Source organism: Aedes aegypti, chromosome 2 (assembly GCF_002204515.2).
Source record: "Aedes aegypti strain LVP_AGWG chromosome 2, AaegL5.0 Primary Assembly, whole genome shotgun sequence".
Classification (NCBI taxonomy): Eukaryota; Metazoa; Arthropoda; class Insecta; order Diptera; family Culicidae; genus Aedes; species Aedes aegypti.
In genome coordinates this window covers 425,630,189-425,652,160 of record NC_035108.1, presented here as the reverse complement: position 1 = coordinate 425,652,160, position 21,972 = coordinate 425,630,189, and the positions used below count along the sequence as shown (strand labels likewise).

At 34.8% G+C, this 21,972-nt stretch overlaps 1 protein-coding gene across 1 annotated transcript in view; it reads left to right on the top strand.

Moving 5' to 3' along the window:
* Positions 1-21,972, top strand: part of LOC5573133 (ejaculatory bulb-specific protein 3) — a 45,963-nt gene that overhangs the window by 11,823 nt on the left and 12,168 nt on the right. The window contains exon 2 of the mRNA XM_001660699.2: positions 20,944-21,211. Coding sequence (XP_001660749.1) covers positions 21,019-21,211 — 193 coding nt within the window. The 5' untranslated portion in view covers positions 20,944-21,018. The remainder of the gene's footprint in view (positions 1-20,943; positions 21,212-21,972) is intronic.

Here is a 21,972-nt window from a genome sequence, read left to right as displayed (position 1 = left end):
CACAGGGGTTCAAAGTTGGACAAAAGTCGAGAAATTGAAGTTTGCTAATTATTTTACTTCTATTCGGGGGGTTTCTTTGGTATCAAGCAGCAATTTCCAAAAGTTTGAGATCAATTGGTATATATTTGAATGTTTAACTTCATGAGAACTGTAGAAGTGTCCGCTAAAATAAGTCTTTATGAGTTTTTCAAACGTATTTCATGTTGCTCCTTCGAAACCACTTTACTAGATCACAACTAAATCTAGATCGACTCGTTTTCTTAAAAAAATGTTTCGATCATTATTTCTTCATTTAAGAATGTCAATGGAAATGCTTCAAAATAATTGAAATTTTTTAGAGCTCGTGTATTACAGACCACAATGAAATCCTTGAGTTAGCTTCTGCTGAACTTGAATAGTATTCCATATCGATGAGCCATATTTTTTTGTATTTTTAATAAAAATGTAATGCTAACATCAAGGAAATTACAAGAATCTTGTATTGGACCAAATGTTTAAAAGATACAAAATTTTCATGCCAAACTAGTTTGTCCATTTCCATCAAATCATCTTCAAAAATCATGTTTTGTCAAACAATAGGATTATTTAAGGGTATCCAGCATTTTACGAACTCTGAAAGTATGTTAAATTTTGAACCAAAATCCACGTTTTCAAAATTGTTGGTGCCCTGATTTCATTTAAACGCGTTAAAAGTAGTGAGGAACATTTGTTCTTGATCGTTCTTGCAAGAAATTTCTTTACGATGGCTTAGGCTAATCTGTTTTCAAATACCTAGAATATTCAAATTAAGTTATTGAATGGTAATGACATTATGACAAACATTTAAAAATGAGCTCTTTTGTACAAGAAACTGTAACGTTTTCATCCTTAAACAACCCCCATAAGTATTTTTTAATAATATTTGTGAGGAGTGCGACCACTGTGCAATGCGATGGTATCGACTTCGACGGGTAGTTAAGGCTATAAATACAACCCACGCCAATAGTGCTAATGGCCGTTGCTGAAAATAAATCATGGAAATCGGTGATTGAGGGCCCGATAGCAGTTCGCAATATGCCAATCGCGAACAGCGTTTCTTCCTGAGCCGACATTCGCAACGACAATATGACGTCGCCTACGAAAGAACCTGGAGCTCGTTGCGTGAGGTAATGTGTGCTGCTATCGGTGTTGTTGTTTCCGTATCCGATCGTGGGACCAGATGAACAGGTCCGCACATCAGCGCACTCAGGGCAGGTGGATTTTCCAGTTCCCAAGGTGTTCTCTGATTGAATTGTTCCAACTATTAGAACCGGTGTGTGTCGGTAATGAATATGGTGATACGTGAAAAAAGAACTCCACGTGGGAAGCACCTGATGGAAGTGTTGCTAGGGACTTTTGGATTTGATTAGAATGATTGCGATGTGCGCATCGTAAAGTGGAGCAATTATCGATCATCTACATGCGTCTAGCGGAGTGTGTGAAGGTGATAAACTCTTATAATCATACCTTACTGCATGATTAATACTTGATTGTGCCTGAGCTGAGATAAAGAATTTTCATGTTAAATTGGAATGTACATTTATAGTAAACAGATGAATAACTAATGAATGAGCGAGCAACTAAAATCAATGTTTGCTGATCATTAGATTTCTCGCGTTCAGTATCATAAGGGCGTAACTGCAATGATCGATTTCTCTTCATCGATTTTCTCTTTAGTTAATTGCTCGGCCGGGCGACTGCTTTTGATCGCTTTTTTCAAGTCAGTAGAAAGTACTCATTGCCCTTCGTCATGTTAAATCGAAAAATGTTAACAAAATTGATTGAATTTCCTGTACTAGTCCAAAGAGAAAATCGACGAGGAGAAATCGATCAATGCAGATACGCCTGTATGATACTAAACGCGAGATTTTTTAGATTCTGCACAATCAATAGACACTATAATTTATCCCGAATAAAGAAAGACTAGAAAAAAACATAGCCAAACAAGTCTTAGTTAAAGGTATTTATGAATGATAATAAATCTTCGAACTGTTTTGTGTAATACATATAAGTAGATGAAAAAACCGAGTTTACACAGAATGAAAAATCCATGTAAATTTCAGCGTAAAATCATGCACATGAAGGGAATGCCAAATATGTCGCAAATTTACACGTCATATCGCATAAAATTACAATAACATCATGTAAGTTTCCGCTATACATCATGTAATCTATTATGGACTCCAACCGGTTACACGATAATTTGCATAAATTAACATGATGTTGATGTAATATTACACGATGTGTCATGTAAATTTGCGGCAAATCTGGCATTCCCTTTATGTGCATGATTTTACGCTGAAATTTACATGGATTTTTCTTTCTGTGTAGTACTATACCATTTATTTCCACTAGAGTTTGTATCCTTTAACAGATACGCGTATTTCGATCTCAACTGTAAGGCCGCCTTCAGTGTCGTGTATTAGACTCGACTTTATGAAATCCAATCAAATGACATGGTTTGAACCTTTAACGAAATGGTAAATGTGTTGGTTATTACAAACGAATTTTCCTGCAACTTTTTTTTTAACAAGACGATACATTTTAAAATAAATTGTTCAATTCTGTTGTTCGTAGGCATGCTTAGGAGAGTCAAATTGCGCATTTTAGTGAGCCAAAGGAGTTGTGAATGAGAACGAGGGGTCGTGACGGACTTTGGTTTCAGGTTGGCTGACGGTGCTGCAGAATCGTTACCCGTTCTGTGGCGTAGTTGGTTAACGCACCTAGTCTAGCGTATTGGGAGTCATGGGATCGAAGCCCACCAGAACGATTCCATTTTTTTTTTTCAATTTTTCATCTCAAATTGACTTTTGTGTCTAAGAACATTATTTTTTTTTACAATAAGCAGTTTTTCGCAGAACTATGTAAAATATGAAATTTTGGTAACTTTTTTCGCACGATCAGGCAAATTTTGCTAAATTTGAAGATAATATGTGTATTTGGAGCAATTCGTACATTTTTCCACGTGTTCATATGGTCGGTGTTAAGTCAGAGGGGACCAAGTACAAAATCTGGTAAAATTGGATTATTCTTTCATTAGATGCGAAATTACCTTTCCTCCGTTTCACTTTGATCAGATTTGATGAATGCTGTAAATTGCGAGAGATATGTAATAAATTTACTTTGGATGATCAATAAAAATCGATAAAAGTGTGCAGTCAGAGTGGACCAAGTGCTTATTAAAATAACAGCGAAAATGATCAGCGCGCTGAGGAATGCGAGGAAATGAAACCATTTCAAGAGATTTGTCAGATTTGTTGACATCGAATGATTCTTCTACTCATCTATCAATATAATTTCATACACATTACTTAATTCGATGCATTTCATTTTGATTTTTGACCATTTATCATATATTGATGGGTGGTCAGAAATTGCAACAATTCTGTGCAGACAGAGTGGACCAAGTGTTTAAAAGCAATAAACTGATTGATTATTGCTTTTTTTTGAGTCGATTTCAAAGTCCGATAGGAGTTCAGGGTAGTTTTATGGTGTATGTATGGCATGTCCTAGAACTCGCTTATTAGACAAGTATATTTTGGCCGGTACTCAAGATTTTCACTTGGTCCACTCTGACTGAACGCATATTTGAATATTTCTGGTTTCCAATGCCCTGACCCTACCAAACCAAGCTATCAAAATGCTACTAATTTCGGGATTGACGATATGGATTATTGAAGAATTTACGATACTGATGTCGAAGGGTCTTGATAATCTGTTTATCTTAGAGGTATGCACCCAGTTTGAAAATGCAAGCATTGAATGATTGTTGTTTTCCTAGAAATTGTTCAGTCAGAGTGAACCAACTCACTGAACGGTGGTCTTTAGTTCAGTCAGAGTGAACCAAGTACACATAGTCCATCAAAAAATCGTTCTATCCGAGGTTTGAATTATGATTTTTCATGAATATCATTTCACATTATATTGCTTGAAAGTAATACAAAGATGTGTAGAAATATTGAAACAAAATATTAACGAGGTCAAAAATTATAAAGCGTTAGACTTTAAGCCCATTTTTCTCAAAATATAAAAAATGTTACTTGGTCCACTCTGACTTAACGCCGACCATATATGAGTCGAAATTTTGCTCAGCTGATTCGAATTTTGTAAAAAAATATTTCCAAGCATTCATGCGAAAACTAATACACCTCGAAGCATCCTTATGATTGGCCTAGAAATGACACAACATAAAAAAAATCTTATAAGATTTTATCTTTACTTGGTTCTATGCAATGCTAGTGTGACCAAATATTACAATTTTCACGTCAAAAAACTACAAATACCCATTACTTTTCCGAATCTCAATCGATTTTTATGGGTGGAAGGTCATTTGGCATAATGAGTATGAAACTAAGGATTTCTTAAGATGACATTCCTTTTACGTTTCTATTAAATCCCTCTGACGACATCAGGCTTATTTGGGAGTCAATTGTTACAAAAATGGCACTTTGTTCAACAATTAAATTAACTACCTTTTTTGCACTGGAGATTTCGATATACATAGGAGAAGGTTTCGACCGTGATTGTTTTAAATTATTTTTTGTGATTTCGATATATTTAGCACAAATTTACCCTTCTTTCAAACATTGAATGTTCTTTCTAAATATGATGTAATCATTATAATAAATATAAAAGCTGTTGATTTAAAATTTAAATCAATTTCACCTTCTTTCATACCTAAACTGTTCATTGGAGCTATATGTTTTTGTTTCCAGCTGATCGAATTTTGCAAATAAATTTTCCCTTCTTTTACCAAGTAATTTTCATCAATTATTACGTCCCAACTTCGACAAAGCTTGATCCGCAGCGAAATGTTCTATGAGCGTTCCCTTTATTATTAACTGCGAACTTTCTTTGCCAATTTACTATTTTCAAATATACAACAAGCTCAAAGATACTCTATGTTCTGAGATGTAGAGAAAATTATTATTCCGAAAAGATTTTCCACTAGACCCGTCTCGAGTTTTTCTTTTAGTTATGCTCTCTAATGTCAGAGCAATTGTTAACATCCATAGCTTGGAAAATCTCTGAGAACCTACTTTTTTTTTGCTAAGGGCTCGTTGGTGCTGATCTCGGTAAATACTTCATAAAATCACTCATTATGCCAAACGACAATTATGCCAAATGACTTTTTGCCAAACGGGGTTCAATCATTTTGATGATATTTGGAGTGAAAATTTCTCACTTGAAATGCATTTGAACCACCATGACATTTATAACATTTGTGAGTGTAATTAAGAAATACGTGTTACCCAGTTACCCAGTGGCTCGGTAGCTTAGTTGTTAAAGCACTCGTCTAGCACACAAGAGTCGTGAGTTAAAATCCCACCAGAGCAAGTGGATTATTCTTAAAATTTATCTTCACCACGCGTAACTAGTTAAATATTTTAAAATTAGAAAATTGAACCGTCTTTACTGAATCTTTACTTTAGTAATTAGTTCACTAGTTTTGTGTTATTTTCAGCAGCAAATTTCAGTATTTTCACTGAAGATTTTGTTTTTGTTTTGAATGACTTCGAAAACATACTCTCCTCATAACACTGCGGAACACGTTTTTGTCTCCAGCATCAAAATACCTCTATTTACTTAATTAAGGGTTGCTGAATCCATTGTCGTTTACAGAAATATCATAGCACGTCCAGATTTTGAGATATTGGTTGTTGAAAATGCAAAAAATTGACTATTTCAGCCAACTTGCATGCAAGTTTGCCAGCTTGTAAGGCAATTCATTTGCTTAATTTGCCACAGAATTCAAACTTTATGTGTATAACAATACTTATCATCAAAGTTTATAATATTTTTGATACGGAAAAGTTATTTTTTGATGGTTTAGAAAAGTATTGTATTTTGCCATATAAGAGAAATGAAGGATTTTGTATGGAGACTGCAAGCATGTTGAAAAAGATCGGTTTAATCTAAATTTAATCGTAGAACTTCAACCAAAATATATCTAAAACGAAAGTTTGAGTCCTTTTTTGCATGCTTGGTGGATAAGATCACAAAAATGTTTGATATAATATACTTCAAATTTTAGGTAAACATCAATAAAACCAATGTTTTATACAACTTTGGCGACCTGTAGCTAAAAATTGTGACGTGCTTGGAAATTTCTGAGAACGGCATCAGATTCAGCAACCCCAAACCTACAAGAGACACATAATTTGATCCTTGAGACACGCAAAAATGTCATTTTTGTTGCGCTGTGTAATCAAACCATGTGACTTTGACAGCATGACAGAAGTTTTCCTATGTTTTAGTAATAAATATCGGGGGTAAATTAACATTTGAGCACATTAATAAAAAGTTTTCTTTGATCTATTTTTGACTTTATAGATAATTTCCTACAAAAATTCAACGCAAAGTTCTTAAAAATTCATTAAAGTATTTTGAACTACTACGATTGTTGGATAAATTGGATGTTTATCTGGATGCATTTCTAGAAGAAACCACTGATAAGCTCAAAGGAAATTCCATAAAAAATCGTTGGACAATTTATAGGAAAAACTCTTGTACCTTGTCCTAGGACTATCTGCAGCAATTATTTAATAAATCATGGATGAATGTAGCGGGACCATACCTAAAATATATATGAACATGTACAGACATTGCAGGGAAGATTCGTTGAAAAAATCAGGAAAGTATAACTAATGCAGAATGTCTGAGAAAGTTTAAAATAAAATTCATGGATAAATTTGAGGGCAGATCCTTAAATCTCAGGTGAAATTCCTAGATGAACTATTGAAAAAGTTACGAAGATATTCCAATAAATTCCTGCGCTTTTTTTAATTAGATCCCTCAAGGAAATCTTGGTGGATATAGTGGAACTAGTCCTTGATATATATTCATCAGAATTCATGAAGAATTTTTCTATCTTTAGAATTTCCTAGTATAATTCACGGAGAAATCTCTTAAATAGACCATGGTGAAATTCTAGGATAATCTCAAAAACAACTTTTAGATGAATTCCTATAGAGATCGCTGAAGCGGTCATTTAACCCACTAACGCCCAAAATATATCACAATTGGGATTCAGCTCCGTATTTTTATCCATGGCTGTATTCCAAAAGCAAAAAGAAAAATCCAAACGTCAAATGCCAAAACGTCGTAAAGAGAAAGTTGCAAATAAACGATAATTTCTTGGAAGAATGATTCTGTTCCAATAGAATAAATAATTTACTATGTGCCAAATGCACATTTTATTGACTACAGTGCAAAAAAAATAATCTGGAAAATAATAACAAATCGCTGCTGAAATTTTACTTATTATTACTTATTTTCGACCACGGTGCTCCCCTGACCGTTATTATCAGAAAAAAATCTCCATCAAATCTGTGCTCGCCAGTCGTTTTGTATAGCTATGCTGCATGTTTGAGCAAAATTTCAAAAAAAAAAAAAAAAATCGTAGGGCCTGTTTAGAAGTTACGCCCTTTTGATTGTATTAGTCCAAAAATTCAAATAAAATCTGGTCTATTTGAACAGAATTTCATTGGCCGTGATTATCAGATGAAGTATTGCATCAATATTTTATTCAAAGTTTGTTTATTTGGTTATTTGTAACTTATAAGTGGAGTTTTGAATTAGAAGATCGATGAAATTGTTAGTTACGCCTTTTTGAAGGTGTAACCATAAAAAAACACAAATATTAAATGGATTAATTATGCATTCTAAAACAGTTAAGAATGTCAAATGTTTAAAATGAAACATTGCACTTGCATACCGCAAAAGTATTTCACAATTAACAGATTTTCCATAGGCTCAAGTGCCATAAGTCATTACGGAGCCAATTTCATCATGTAACACTTGTTAGCACTTACACAGCTTAATTTAAAAAATGTTTTTTCTTCAGAGCAATGAAAAGTCTATGTAGCTCCCAAAGTATATTGTTTTTTGTTTGCTTTCACTTATTATAGCAGCTGGTGAGTTTTACCTTGACAGGCAAAGTTTGTGATTAAATAAAATGAAAGTTTACAGAGAAATCTTCAGTTTGTGTAGGATTCACACCAAGTTATGGTAGTCTACCATACCATGCCACCTGGTAACTTACAAGGCCACAAACAATTTACGATTTTCCGGTCACCAAAACTGGAAATTACACAGAATCTATGAACAACTCTGTATTTACCATATTTCATAAATCGTTTTGAAACTATACACTTTAACTATAGGTTGAGGTAACTATATATTCGGAGCAATAGCATTGGGCGTAATGGTGCGTCTAGAGTGATGGAATTCAGGCTGATGCATTCGGGGAAATGAAATTTGGGGTTATGGGGTAGAATCTTCGTAAGAGAGTTTTGATTTTAAGGATGACATGTACAACTAAGCTCTGCAAGTATTACGGAACTAAATAAAAATTGATGTACAAAGTTTACTGGAACATCCAAAAAGTTTATGAATAATACTAACTATATTAATACAAAATTGGCTTCGTACTGCCTTATAGCGCTTGAGCCTACGGTAAATCAAGTAATTGTGAAAAATTTTTGCGGTATGTAAATGCAATGTTACATTTTAAACATGATTAACTGTTTAGAAAGCATAATTATTCCATTCAAAATCAGTGTTTTTCATGGTTACACCTCCAAAAGGGCGTAATTCAAAATTTCGTCGATCTTCTCATTCAAAACTCCACTCATGAGTTACGAATAACGGAGTAAACAAAATTTGAATAAAATATTGACGGAATATTTCATCTGATAATCACGGCCAATGAAAACCCGTTCAAATAGATCAGATTTTCTTTGAATTTTTGGACTCATACAATCAAAAGGGCGTAACTTCAAAACGTGCCCTACGATTTTTTTTTTTGAATTTTTCCCAGACATGCAGCAAAGCTATAGAAAACGACTGGTGAGCACAGATTTGATGGAGATTTTTTTCTGATAATAACGGTCAGGGGAGCACCGTGTCGACGTTTTGTCTTTCCACGTTTTGTCCTTATGACGTTTCGACATTTTGGGATTCGAAACTTTGACATTCTACGATCTGTCTTTCGACATTCCCTCCCTATACCGTCTCATTCAGTTGATCAACTCTGTTTATTATAATTATTCTAAATCTCATCACTGAGCTGCGATGTGAGCTAATGAAATGTTTGTCTACTAGCGCCAGCTTGTAAATGTTTTCCGAGCCTATAAGGTTTTAGGTGAATAGGTCTCGTTTAGCTAGATATTAGGCTAGGCTTTCGGTGCTTCTATCCGATTTTTAAGACGCTGGTTTAAATTGATGGACATTTGAGACTTAGGGTAATTTACGGCTTTGGCACTTTTAGGCTATTATCGACAACCAATTTTCAAAAGACTATATTTTTTTTCAAGATGCACACTATATATATTTTTTTTTTTTCAAAATTCAAACATTCAGATAATTCTCTAACACGCATTGAATCCGACTGATTTGGAGCTGGTGAAGAGATGATTCATCAGCAGTTCTTATGGGAAAGCTGCCGACGAGAATGAGGCTGTCGACAGTGACAGTGACTGACAAGAGATGTTCGAAGCGTTGTACAAATCTTGCGTTCAGTATCATAAGGGCGTAACTGCAACGATCGATTTCTCTTCATCGATTTTCTCTTTAGTCCATCTCTTAGCCGGGCCACTGTTTTCGACAGCTATTTTTGATTCAGTAGAAAGAACTCATTGTCCTTCATCAAGTTGTATCGTAAAATGTTACCAAAATCGATTGAACTTCGTGTACTAATCAAAAGAGAAATCGATCATTGCAGAAACGCCTGTATGATACTCAACGCGAGAAATATTTCCAAAAAGCTTTTAACAAATCTGTCGGTGTGAATCGATAGAGGATCGCGCATATATGTAAACAAACAAACACGAAATTTTTCGCGGCTTAGACTGCCAAGAAAACGTAAATTCCCCAACATAAATTTGTGCAATTTAAGATTATCTATAAATTGGCTGATTTGATTGATAGAATTAATTTCCCCTCTGAACAGTGTTTCCACCCACTTTTGGCAAAGGTATATCTGCATTCAAATATTTTGTAATACTGGAAATGATAACAGTTAATGTAACCCAATAAAATTGAAAATTTGATTGTATCTTCCAAAACTGCTTGAACTGATGACTAAAAGCTCTATTTCACAGATATACAGGAAGGTAGGATGAGCCTTCCTTAGCCGAGTGGTTAGAGTCCGCGGTAACAAAGCAAAGCCATGCTGAAGGTGTCTGGGTTCGATTCCCGGTCGGTGTTATGCAAATTTGATTGACTTCCCTGTGCATAGAGTATCATCGTACTTGCCACACGATATACGAATGCAATAATGGCAACTTTAGAAAGGAAAGCTCTCAGTTAATAACTGTGGAAGTGCTAAAAAGAACACTATGCTGAGAAGCAGGCTATGTCCCGCTGAGGACGTAATACCAAGAAGAACAAGAAGAAGAAGAAGAAGACAGGAAGGTAGGAAGCATTGATACCTTGATTATGTTTGATGTCACATTATAAGTGCTGTCAGATTACAAATAAATTTTGATCTTGGCAACGATTTGATAAGATAAGTTTTAAATATCTTGCAACCGAAATATTGAGCTTTATAGATTTTGTACGACCAGTGTTGCCAGTTAGCAAACAGTTTTGTATTGTGTATGTAAAAAGCTTGTTCAGTTTTGCTGGGACATCTTGAATATGGTGAAACGGAGCAACAAGCAGTTTAGCAATCTTTAGGGCCCAGATAGCCGTAGTGATGAACGCGCAGCTGTTCAGCAGGTCCAAGCTGATGGTCGTGGGTTCATTGTGCTTTCCACACGAAACACGAATGCAAAAATGGTTATTTGGCAAAGAAAGCTGAGAAGCATGTTCTGTCCTAGTTGGAACGTAACGCCAAAAAGGAAGAAAAAGCAATTTTCAAACTCAAAACCGTGAAATACGTGCAAATATTGCTTCCAACCAAAACACCTATCAATCGGCCAACAGCAAAAAGATTGTATCAGTTCCCCACCAAATCAACATGGACCAGTACCTAAAACCAGTAATCCGACTTGTTTTCCATGTACCAGTTTTCAATCATTTCTCGAAAGCTTTTGACGGTACTAAGAAATCGTGGACATTAGCCAACTAGGCGCCGTGCCGTAAACTTGTGAACGCGTTCTCCGCAATCAGTTTGATCGCGATACTTAGTGGCTACAGAAGTTCAGCAACTAGTGCTAGTGTACTTGAAAATGTAAGTAAATAAGAAGTTGGCGAAAAATCAAGGTTCATTAAATCTTTCAAGATCACTTCTAAGAACGAGCATTTCGCGCGATTTGATGTCGCAAATCAAGTGTCACAGCTGTGTACTTGAAACGAAGAAAAATGCCGCAAGCCTAGCCTGGACGGCAAAGATACAATCTACCTTCGTTCTGCAAACTCGCAAAACTTACCGACCTTCAAAGTTGCTATACGTGCAATCGAACCTAGATGGATAGATAGATCTGGGCATAGTGTAGATTTGATTGGCGTTTGGCGTGACGACGGCGGCTCGTGTGGATGCTAATTAGCAGCGTTGCATTAATTGGCACTATAATTGGATTTGACATCGGGCCGTTATCCGTATGAGGGGGGCCATCAAGGAGATCCATTGTTTACGATCAGTTGCATCACTATTAATATTGAGGGATTTGTTGTTGGGTGTGCGCGATTGTAGAACTTTGTGTGCTGGGCCTCTGTTTCGATATAAGAATTTTTGTATTAAACAGAATCTCATTCATCTTGTCTATTGAATAAATATTACATTGAAATTATTTTACAGTAGATTAGGTATATTTTCCCGACAAATGCCAAGGTTGTACCAATATCAAAACCGGACAAAAATGCTGCTAGAGCTTCCAGCTATTGACCAATCAGTTTGTTAAGCTTCATCAGTGAACTTTTTGAAAAGGTTATTTTGAACAGAACAATGGTCTACATCAACATAAACTTATTTTTTGCCATTTTGTTCTGATTCCGTAGTGGAAATTCGACCACTCATCAACTTTTACGTGTAACAAATTTGATTCGTTCCAACAAATCTGAAGGCTACTCTACTGGTCTTGCTCTTCTAGACATAGAAAAAGCATTCGACAGTGTTTGGCGTGAAGGTTTGATTGTAAAATTGAAAAACTTTAATTTTCCAACATACATTGTTAGAATAATTCAAAGTTATCTGTCAAATCGTACACTTCAGGTTAATTATCAGAACTCCAGATCTGAAAGACTTCCTGTAAGAGCTGGTGTTCCCTAAGGCAGCATTTTGGGACCAATATTATACAATATATTCACATCTGACTTACCTGAGTTACCTCAGGGATGTCAAAAATCCCTGTTTGCGGATGACACAGGCCTCTCCGCCAAAGGTTGAAGGTCTGTAGTAGATTGAAAAAAAGTTTGGATATTTTTTCTTCATACTTGTAAAAATGGAATATTTCTCCTAATGCTTCCAAAACTCAACTAATAATATTCCCACATTAACTAGAAGCTCTTTATTTGAAACCTTTTAGTAGACATGTTGCCACGATGAGAGGGGTTCCAAAAAATTGGTCAGGAAGGTTTTATTTTGTTATCGTTTCTCTTGTTTGTATCGAGTCAAATCCACTCAGAAATCAACACACGTTTTACGTGAGTTTGCTCATGCATTTTCATCTAATTGTACAGCACATCATTTTATATTCAGATCCAACAAGGTAATTCTATTCTGATATACGTTGAGAGCTACCCACAGCACCCAGATAGCGATAACGGATAATTGACGTGTAATTTAAAGCCTTTTCACCACCATTCAGGATCTCTAATCTGCTACCTCTAACAGTGCTATTATTTATGGTAACTGGTACGTTTAAAGCTCGCTCTTCTAAAGCGGGTCCCTTTAGGAGTGTGCTATTGAACCTAATGTGCATGAGAACTATGTTATCAACTCAAACAGGTTCCTCCAGTTGTGTGACTTTTATGAACTCTAGCGTTATAGACTAGTAGATTGAATTGCAGAGATATTAGTATTCAATTTAATTGGCTTAGAGGTGGTGATTCATTTTTCAATCAATCAATCTTGCTGTGAGTTTTGGAAAACTCTCGTGCAAAAGTTTAGATTTATCATCTCAAAAACATACAACAGTGTTTTGTCCATAACTCTGTGATTACATGTTCAATAGAAGCTTTCGAGAAAGTTTGAGTTATATTTACTTCTTCTGCTTGGCATTAACGTCCTCACTGGGACAGATCCTACTTCTCAGCTTAGTGTTCCTATGAGCACTTCCACAGTTATTAACTGAGAGCTTTCTTTGCCAAAGTTGCCATTTTCGCATTCGTTTGTCGTGTAAGTTATATTTATATCAAAGATGTTTTGACAAAAACATTTTTTTGAATTTTGTGCACAAATTTTACGGGAGTGTATTTTATTTGATTTTTTTTTTTAACGCACTTAATCTTAAGCATCCGATTTCTAATTATAATACGTACTGAAATATCAAAAATTGTCTAGATACATATTTAAAATATTGAAATTTATTTATTAGTCTGAGCATTCCCTTATTTTTTTGCAGAATGTCCTGAATTATTTCTTTAGAATTTTTCTCAAGAATCTTTAACTATCACTAATTATTAGCTAAAATTCCGTTTTGCTAGCCAAGCTTTCAGCAGAGATACTGTTCAAACCAGAGTTGAAAGAAATGCATCTACTTAACTCATAGCAAACTGGCCGTGCGTTCCCAACCAGTGGACTACAATAGCGTTGTAACATATTTTGTTACTCAGTTAGTGCGTTTTTTCTAGCATAGTATGTTACTATTTTGCCTGGTTAATAATTAAAAAAAAAAAAACAAAAATTGTAACACAATTTCCTCTACACTAAACAAAATATAAACAAAATATGTTATAATTTTAACAAAAGTTTTTCAAACCGAACAAAAATATAACTAATTTTGTTATCTTATAAAAAGGAATTATAACAAAATTTGTTATAACCCGTCGATCTCAAGATTTTTATAACAAATTGTGTTTTAATTTAATCAAATTTGAATCAGCTTTTGTTATTGTAACTGATTGTGTTTTAATTATGTTATAATTTCCTCCACCGACTCAAAGTGCTTCTAACAAAAATGAAACAAAATTTGTTATATGTAACAAATGTTGATATAATTGTGCTTTGTTGTAATCTACTGGTCGGGTTGTCAGCCATGTTGTAAGTTTCACAAGGTGAGGGTTCGATTTCCAATCAGCTCGGAGGAAACTTTTTGTCAATCGAAAAAGTCTACACTTACCACTGGGTGTTTTGTGTGTCCGTTATCTAGTATAAGTAATGTTCAGCTTTTGACGGTGTAAATTTTCTGTTTCTTGTGAAAATAGTTTCCTATTCTGATTTGTTTGTTTGACTCTACCAGAGGCTATTTCAAACATTGAATGCAGTGGTTTGTACAGGAACGTCTGCAGCGAGTCCTCAGTGATTACACTTCTGTCTGGAATTTTTGCGAATCTTTAGAAACTATTCTAAGAATTTTTATTGAGTTCTCAAACAAATTTCTACATGAGTTCCAAGATTATTTTTTTCCTTCTAAAGATTCCTTCTAAGAATCCTAAATTTTGAAAAGGAATTCAAGTTACCAGTAAGTCGCATAAAGGGCTAAAGTTTTCATATACGTACAGAAGAAGAACCACTCGAACAAATTTGTTAGCCAAGCTCTTTGTTTTTGACTGTGAAATGGAGGTTTAGTATAATATATGGAAAATGCTATTTGAAATAGTATGTCAATTTTCATAAAAAACTATTCGAGTGTAACATCCTGTTGATTTATTCCACACACTTTCACGGATTCACCCAGATCCCAACAGCTCGGTATATAATTTGACGATTCTCGGTGAAACTTTTACCGAGATCTCGCGTTCACCGAATCTCTGTAACGTTCGCTGAGATCTCGGCAAAATATTTGAATTTCTGAAATCTCGGTAAAATAAGTACCGAGATTCGGCATTGAAAATTACCCAATTCTCAGCTGTTGGATTCTCGGCAAAAAGTTTCGATGAGGTCTGTGAAATAATTTAAGTGTGCAAAATAAGGAATAAAGCTGACATTTTCTCTATAGAACTCTCTGTAGATCAATTTTCGAATCAAAAACTTTCAGAGTTTTTTTGTTTTCATTTAAAAATTGAATCTTCTCTTAACATTGAGATCTAAACTTTTATATCACACAAATGGACAATCGTCTACCTAAACAAAATTGTTTAAAATATTGGTTGAACGAATGTTTTGAAACTTAAAACTATTATTTTTTCTAAAAATTTCACCTAGTTTCTCCCTCCTGAACAGAAGCTGGAAAAAAAATTGAAACTTTCTTCTTTCAAAAATTGATGATATGTGTAGTACTTTAGAGAAAAAAATATCTCACCTGATTACAAGGGAACAATATTAGAGCATGTCAAAGTTGACTATTTTGTATGAGTATTGGTTTGCGCGGCGAATCTTGGCGAACACTTGGTCGAATGACGTTTAGTCGAAAGTACATTTTGTCGAATGGACGTTTCGTCGAAAATTTGGTCGAACAGGGATTTTACAGATGGACATTTTGACATTACTACACAGCAATTGGGTCATATGGTAATAACCCTTACTGGAAGGTTGCATACGCTTGGACAACATAGAAGAGTGCAAGAAATCTGCATTGGTGTACTAGTATTTCTTGAACAGACTCCAAAACTTCAATCTACGACGAGTAGTAGTTTGGGATTCCAGTTCATTACCCAGACTCTCTCACAAAACTGATTGACCACTTGTGTTGTTGACGTTACTTGATGTATTTTTCCTCATAGAGGCTTCCCGACCAAGGGTACAAAACAAAATTATATCAGCATATGTTATTATGTTATAAGTTTTTTTCGAACATAGGTTGTTACAAACTTGATGCAGGATGTTGTTAAAATAACTAAAATTATAACAAAAAGTGTATGAATAGTAACATAAACATAACAAAATGTGTTTTAATTCTATCAAAAACATATCAAATCAAGTTATAATGTTTGATACAAAGTATCAAAATTATAATACTGTTCGATATAAGATAATATTGTATATTATTGAGATGCATAACTATCTGTTTATTTTGTTATAAAGTTGTTAAAAATGAACAAAAAAAATATCTTAAAGGGAAATAAAACACATTATGTTATATTTTTGTTTTATTATGTTCTGTGGATAACGGAGCCTAACAAAATTATATCATAATATGATATGCATATCATATTCTGATAAAATTGTATTATATTTTTGTTACAAGTCTCTAGTCGGGTTACTCTGCAAGTTGGATCAATCGCGACGAGATGATGTCAAATGGTAGCAAGTCGACTTTATTCACCTATGTTGATTCGATTCACCTGACGTGTTTTTTTCCATTGAAATAATTATCCAGTTATTATCAATCAAAATTGTCGACACTTCTTCAAAGCCACTAAGATAAAGATAATATATAAAGAACGATAACATTTGGAAAGAATAATAAGTTCAACAATGTTCAATATTCAAATAACTGAGCGACGATAAAATTAAAAAAAAAATCCAATGAATTCAAAATAAACATAAGACCATCCATTGTGCAACAATTCTAATTCGGTTTATATCTGTTGAACCAAACGATTTTTCAAGCAACCATTACTAAATAATCTTTCGGCGAAATGTTCCAAGGTCATTCGACCAAACGTCTATTCGACCAATTGTCTCTTCGACCAAATGTACTTTCTACCGAATATTCTAAAGCCTTGCGTTGCTATTATTCCAAATCAGGCGCCATCAGGACATTTCGTCGAATGATGTTTGGTCAAACAGACATTAGATATTTTAAAATGGTTGGCTTTGATGTAAATTGAATAGAATGCAAAAATATCCATTCCAGTGCAATTAAATGCACTTCAACGTCACCAAGCATGGGAAAACTCACTCACTCACCGCAAATTCACTGATAAAATATAGCAAATTATCAGCTGATACCGAATGTTCAGTGATAGCTGAACCGTACTGGTAAGAATGTATCATGAAAGCGTCAAAACCGATTGTTTAAAAGCGAGAATCAGAAGTAACGCGAAGAGAAGTGAGTTCCAATACACCTGTATCCGTGAAACACGGGTGAACGCATTTAGCATCCATTCGCCGAATGCATTCTGCTGAAGGAGCGGATTTACCTCTCACCGAGTAACTCCGTGGTGTATATTGCCAGACAGTGAGCGTTCACTGTCTGGTAATACACACAACGGAATGATTTAGTGAGACGGAAATCCGCGCATTCAGCAGAATGCATTCGGCGAATGGACGCTAAATGCTTTTACTCGGAGCTCAAAACCGAATACCACTCGAACGGAATCAGAATGTTTATTATTCGGTTGCCCTCAGCTTTCAGAATCGGAAGCGAATACAGATTGATTCAGCTTAGTGCTCGCAGAAAAAGCAGAATGGGCACTGAAAATAGGAACGCTCAGCTTGGTTGAAGAATCAGCAGTCTCGCTCACGTACAATCGCTCACGTGAAAGCGAATGAGGGAAAAGCAAAAACTTAGTGAGTGCTTCCCATGCTTGAACGTCATTCGACCTAATGTCATAGACTCCTGATAGGGCTATGTTAGGTACCTGGGAAGCATCTCTAAAGTTACCCATAAAATTTTCAAATGTTTATTACAGGGAATGTTTTAGAAGTCAACCAAAAATTTTCATTGCAGATTCATTTGAAAATTCTTCAGAGTTGCCTCCTAGAAATGATTTAGTGACTATAACGGGAGCTGTTTCAAGGATTTTTTCCTGGGTTCCTATGAATAAATATAGAATTTATAAAAGTACATCCGAGAATTCCATTCCTCCAGAAATTCAGATATGCCTTTTTGGATTTTACTTTATAAAAGTACATCCGAGAATTCCATTCCTCCAGATATTCAGATATGCCTTTTTGGATTTTACAAATAGTCTCACAAGGAATTACTGCATTGTAACGATGTTAAAAATATTCATTGGTCATATTTTTCTAAAATTTTTGATATGATTTTTTTATTTCTTCAGGAATTTTCTTATACTTTTTCAAGAATTCACGCGGCAATTGCTGTAAGCATATCTTCAGGAACTTATCAAGATTTCTACCAAGAATGCTTCCTAGGATTATATTTGTAACTCCTCTGAAATACTCATTTTTTCTTCAAGAGCTTCGCTTCTCGTGTTTTGAGAATTTTTCAGATATCCGTCAAAAATATTTAATTTGGTAATAAATAAACTTTCTTTTTCAAAATTTTAATTAATTCGGCCACAAAATCTTCCAGTAGCTTACAGTGCACTTACAGTTCTGTTTAAAATCCCCCAATGATTTCTACAGCGATTAAAGTATTGCTGAGAACTAGAAACCCCTAGAAAACTAGATGTCCCTACATTATATCACACAGTTATTCCTACATCATGTTATTCCCAGATATTCCTACATTATATTGCACATAACCCTAAAATAGGGAGTTTCAAACTTTTTGGCTCACGGAGCACTTTTCCAAGTAAAATTATTCCGTGGGGCACCTGTTCATTATCGCATCTTTTTATGAAATTCGAAAATTATGACAAACATAAAGCGACATTATTATTCCAATGAAAATCAAACATTCGGCTTCTAATCCGAAAAGATATGATATCGAACATTTTTCAAACTACTTAGTGGCATATTTGAATAAGATAGTTGCAAAGGGCACAATTTATGCATGTCAGTTTTTTTCTTTGACTTTTGTTTATAGTTAGGAAACATGAACGAATGAGCGAGATATTTCTAAGTATCCTAGAATGTCATAGGGAATGTTTATTCTACACCTGTCAAATTGCGCTCTTTCCCAAAAAAAAAAAAATGTAAAAGTTGTTGTTTTGTTTATCATATTTGAGCTTTTGAAAATTCAAAATATAGCTTTGTTCTATATTCATCACAAATTCGTGATATCGATTATCATCAGTAGCTTTTTGCATTCACAGCTTTTGCCGTTCACAGCCAATTGAACTTAATGTTTTGTTTGAAATCATAAAAATGATAAATTCATATTCGTTTTTCAAATAAAAAGTTTTAGTTCCAAATATTCAATAGCATCGGTAAAATTTTATGAGCTGTGGCAATGCACCTGCCAAGCGTTCCGGGGAGTACGAGCTGAAAACCGCTGCTCCAAAATATATACCAAATTTACGCTAAAGTTTTTTTACACGTTTTTTTTTTTGCACGGCGCGTATTCCCCGTGTAAAAAAAAACCTTAGGGTATTTATTTTTTTGTTTTCATACGTCAGATATAACACAAAGAATTGCTTCAAGAATTTCTCTTACGGAACCTTAAAGATTTTCCGAACAAATGTTCAATCAATGAAATATCATAGGGAGCTCTTCCAGAAAATTCTCCACGGATTTCATAATAATAGAGGAATGTAAAATTTTTTGTCAGTGTTCTGAATCAGTTGATAGAGTTGGGCTCTCGGAAGAATCCCAGAATAAGATCCATTGAGAAATGTCATTAGAATCTCTATTAAATATTAGTCTTAGTGAAATTTTGCCCTTTGTTTGTTCACCAACTATACAGGCCATTAAATCAAATCAAATATGCAATTTCATATTACAGAGCATACGAAGAATGCTAAAATTTGGATCCATGATAAATCCAGGAAGTACTCGATGAGGGCTGCTTGGAGAAATCATCATAGGAACAACAGAAAATACTCGTAAAGGAATTTCTGTAGGCATCTTTACAATATCTAATTCAAAAGTGATTTTCAGAGAAAAAAAAACTGCTGAATTAATCTCCGGGTGAATTTTCTGACAAAGCTCTGGAGGTAGCGTAAAACGGTCCAAAATATCACATTAAGGATTTGTGTCGTTTTCGTGTAGTAAGATCCACATTTTAAGGCCATTCATAGTCTTAACTATAACATTACAATATTTTCTAGCTATCACCATGAAAACATTTCCCAATTTTGAATATTTTCACGGTTCGAAATCGTGTCTTAAAGTAGGATGATAAATGGGAGTGGTTAAAATGCCCGAATGGATGGGGTAAAATGCCTTTTGGTATGGAGTACGAACAGTCAGCAACCAGGCTTCTACATGAGTTTGCATGGCATGGAATCGCTTATTCGTTGATAAAATCATCGGAAAAACTTATGACTCAGGCAAAACAGTGACACATTGTTGAATTTCACCGGAAAATAAAGAAAAAAAATCTATGAGTTAATGTCCGAGGGTGATAGCGGCAATTATTGGGTAAGCATATGTTTAAATCGTTTGGCAAGGAACACAAATTGTAACGTTTTAGAAATTATCCAATGAATCGAGCCATTTTACCTCAAGAGCGCGTATTGGACCATGTCCCCCTTTGCGTTTGTGAACACCAAAAATGACTTGTGGGGAAACGATAAGTTCATACATAACGTTGGAAAGGCAAAAATACGAAGGAAAATCTATTCTTTGAAACAAATTTAGATACAATAGGGTAACGTCTGTTTACATCGTTCTTGAACACTAACAGTTGGCGCCAGCGGTAAAATGTACAGACAACAACCTTCCAAACATCCAGTTTCTCTCACTGGCCGCTGAGCGCCGACACCAATGTTTGTATTCCACTCACAGATTCTTTCTCGTTTGAGTCTCAAATCTCTCAAATTTTCAACAACAATCGCATTGAAGAATGGTAGTCAAGAACTGTCAAAACGTAGTATTTAATGCTATATTACGATAATTCTGGGGGTGGGACGTTTCGCATAACGACGTTTGGCATAATGGGAATCATATGCCTTCTTAATAATGCTACCTGTTCTAGTATGAAACTGCTTTATTCAATTCGTCCATTATGTCAAATTCAGTATGCGAGACGTCTTTATACGAAATGGGTCACCCCGATAACTCAAGATCCTGGACAGATTCTGAAGAACAGTTCCATTCCAGTCGATAATCTATAAGAATTCTCTCCTATTTTACTTTTTTTTCAGATCATTACACCGCCACATAGAATAGCGATACAACTCCTTACTCACCCCCCACCAAAGCAATAAAACTACAGAACGATGAAATCCGTCTGCCTGATTGTGTTCGGCGTCGTCGCCCTGGTGGCCACCGTTTCGGCCCAGCAGAAGTACACCGACAAGTTCGACAACATCAACGTGGACCAGGTGCTGAGCAACGATCGGATTCTGAGCAACTACCTCAAATGTTTGCTGGAGAAGGGACCCTGCACCCAGGAGGGCCGGGAGCTCAAAAGTAAGTCAAATAATCCATCCTATTCGGAGCTGGATAAATGTTGGGTAGGGTGAGGCATATATTTTAGGGTTCTCAAAACCAAATTTCGTAGGCTGCAGTGAATCAAAATCACATAAAAAGAGAAAACTTGAAATTTGAGCCAAAAATATTAAGATTCAAAAGTGCTGCAAGTGACTGGTGAATTTTCAAGCTATAATTTAGTGAAGTCACATCATTTCGTTATTTTCCAACAAATTTCAAATCTTTTAGCAACACCTTTTTAAAATTATATACATGAAAAGTTTATAGCACATACAATTTGCGTAAAATATTACTGGAATTCATTAATAGAAGTTTTTTAAAAATTCAAATTTTTTTTTCATTTTATTAAAAGATTTGCAATTTATTGAGAAATCAGAACATTATGGTCAAACAAAGTTCATATTTTTCATGATATCAAGTAAAATTTCAATAAAACTTCTGTAAACTGACACTTATTTTAAGATGTTATTCATACTTTTCATAAATTGAATTTTGAGGAAAATAATGTGAAAAGATACAAAATTTCTTGAAAAATAAATATTTACTTAAATCAGAAAGCTTAAGAATTTTTGGAGTCAAGATTTTTTGAAAAATAAGCCACACCCTAGCGTTGGACCATCTGTTCCTGTGTTTTCGCTAGGAAAGCGTCCTTTCAGTTCGAATGAGATTAGCTGTTCGAATGATTCGAAGCGCGATGGAGGGAGGCTTTTCCGTTTGGGTTGTTTCGATGCCGGCGAAGT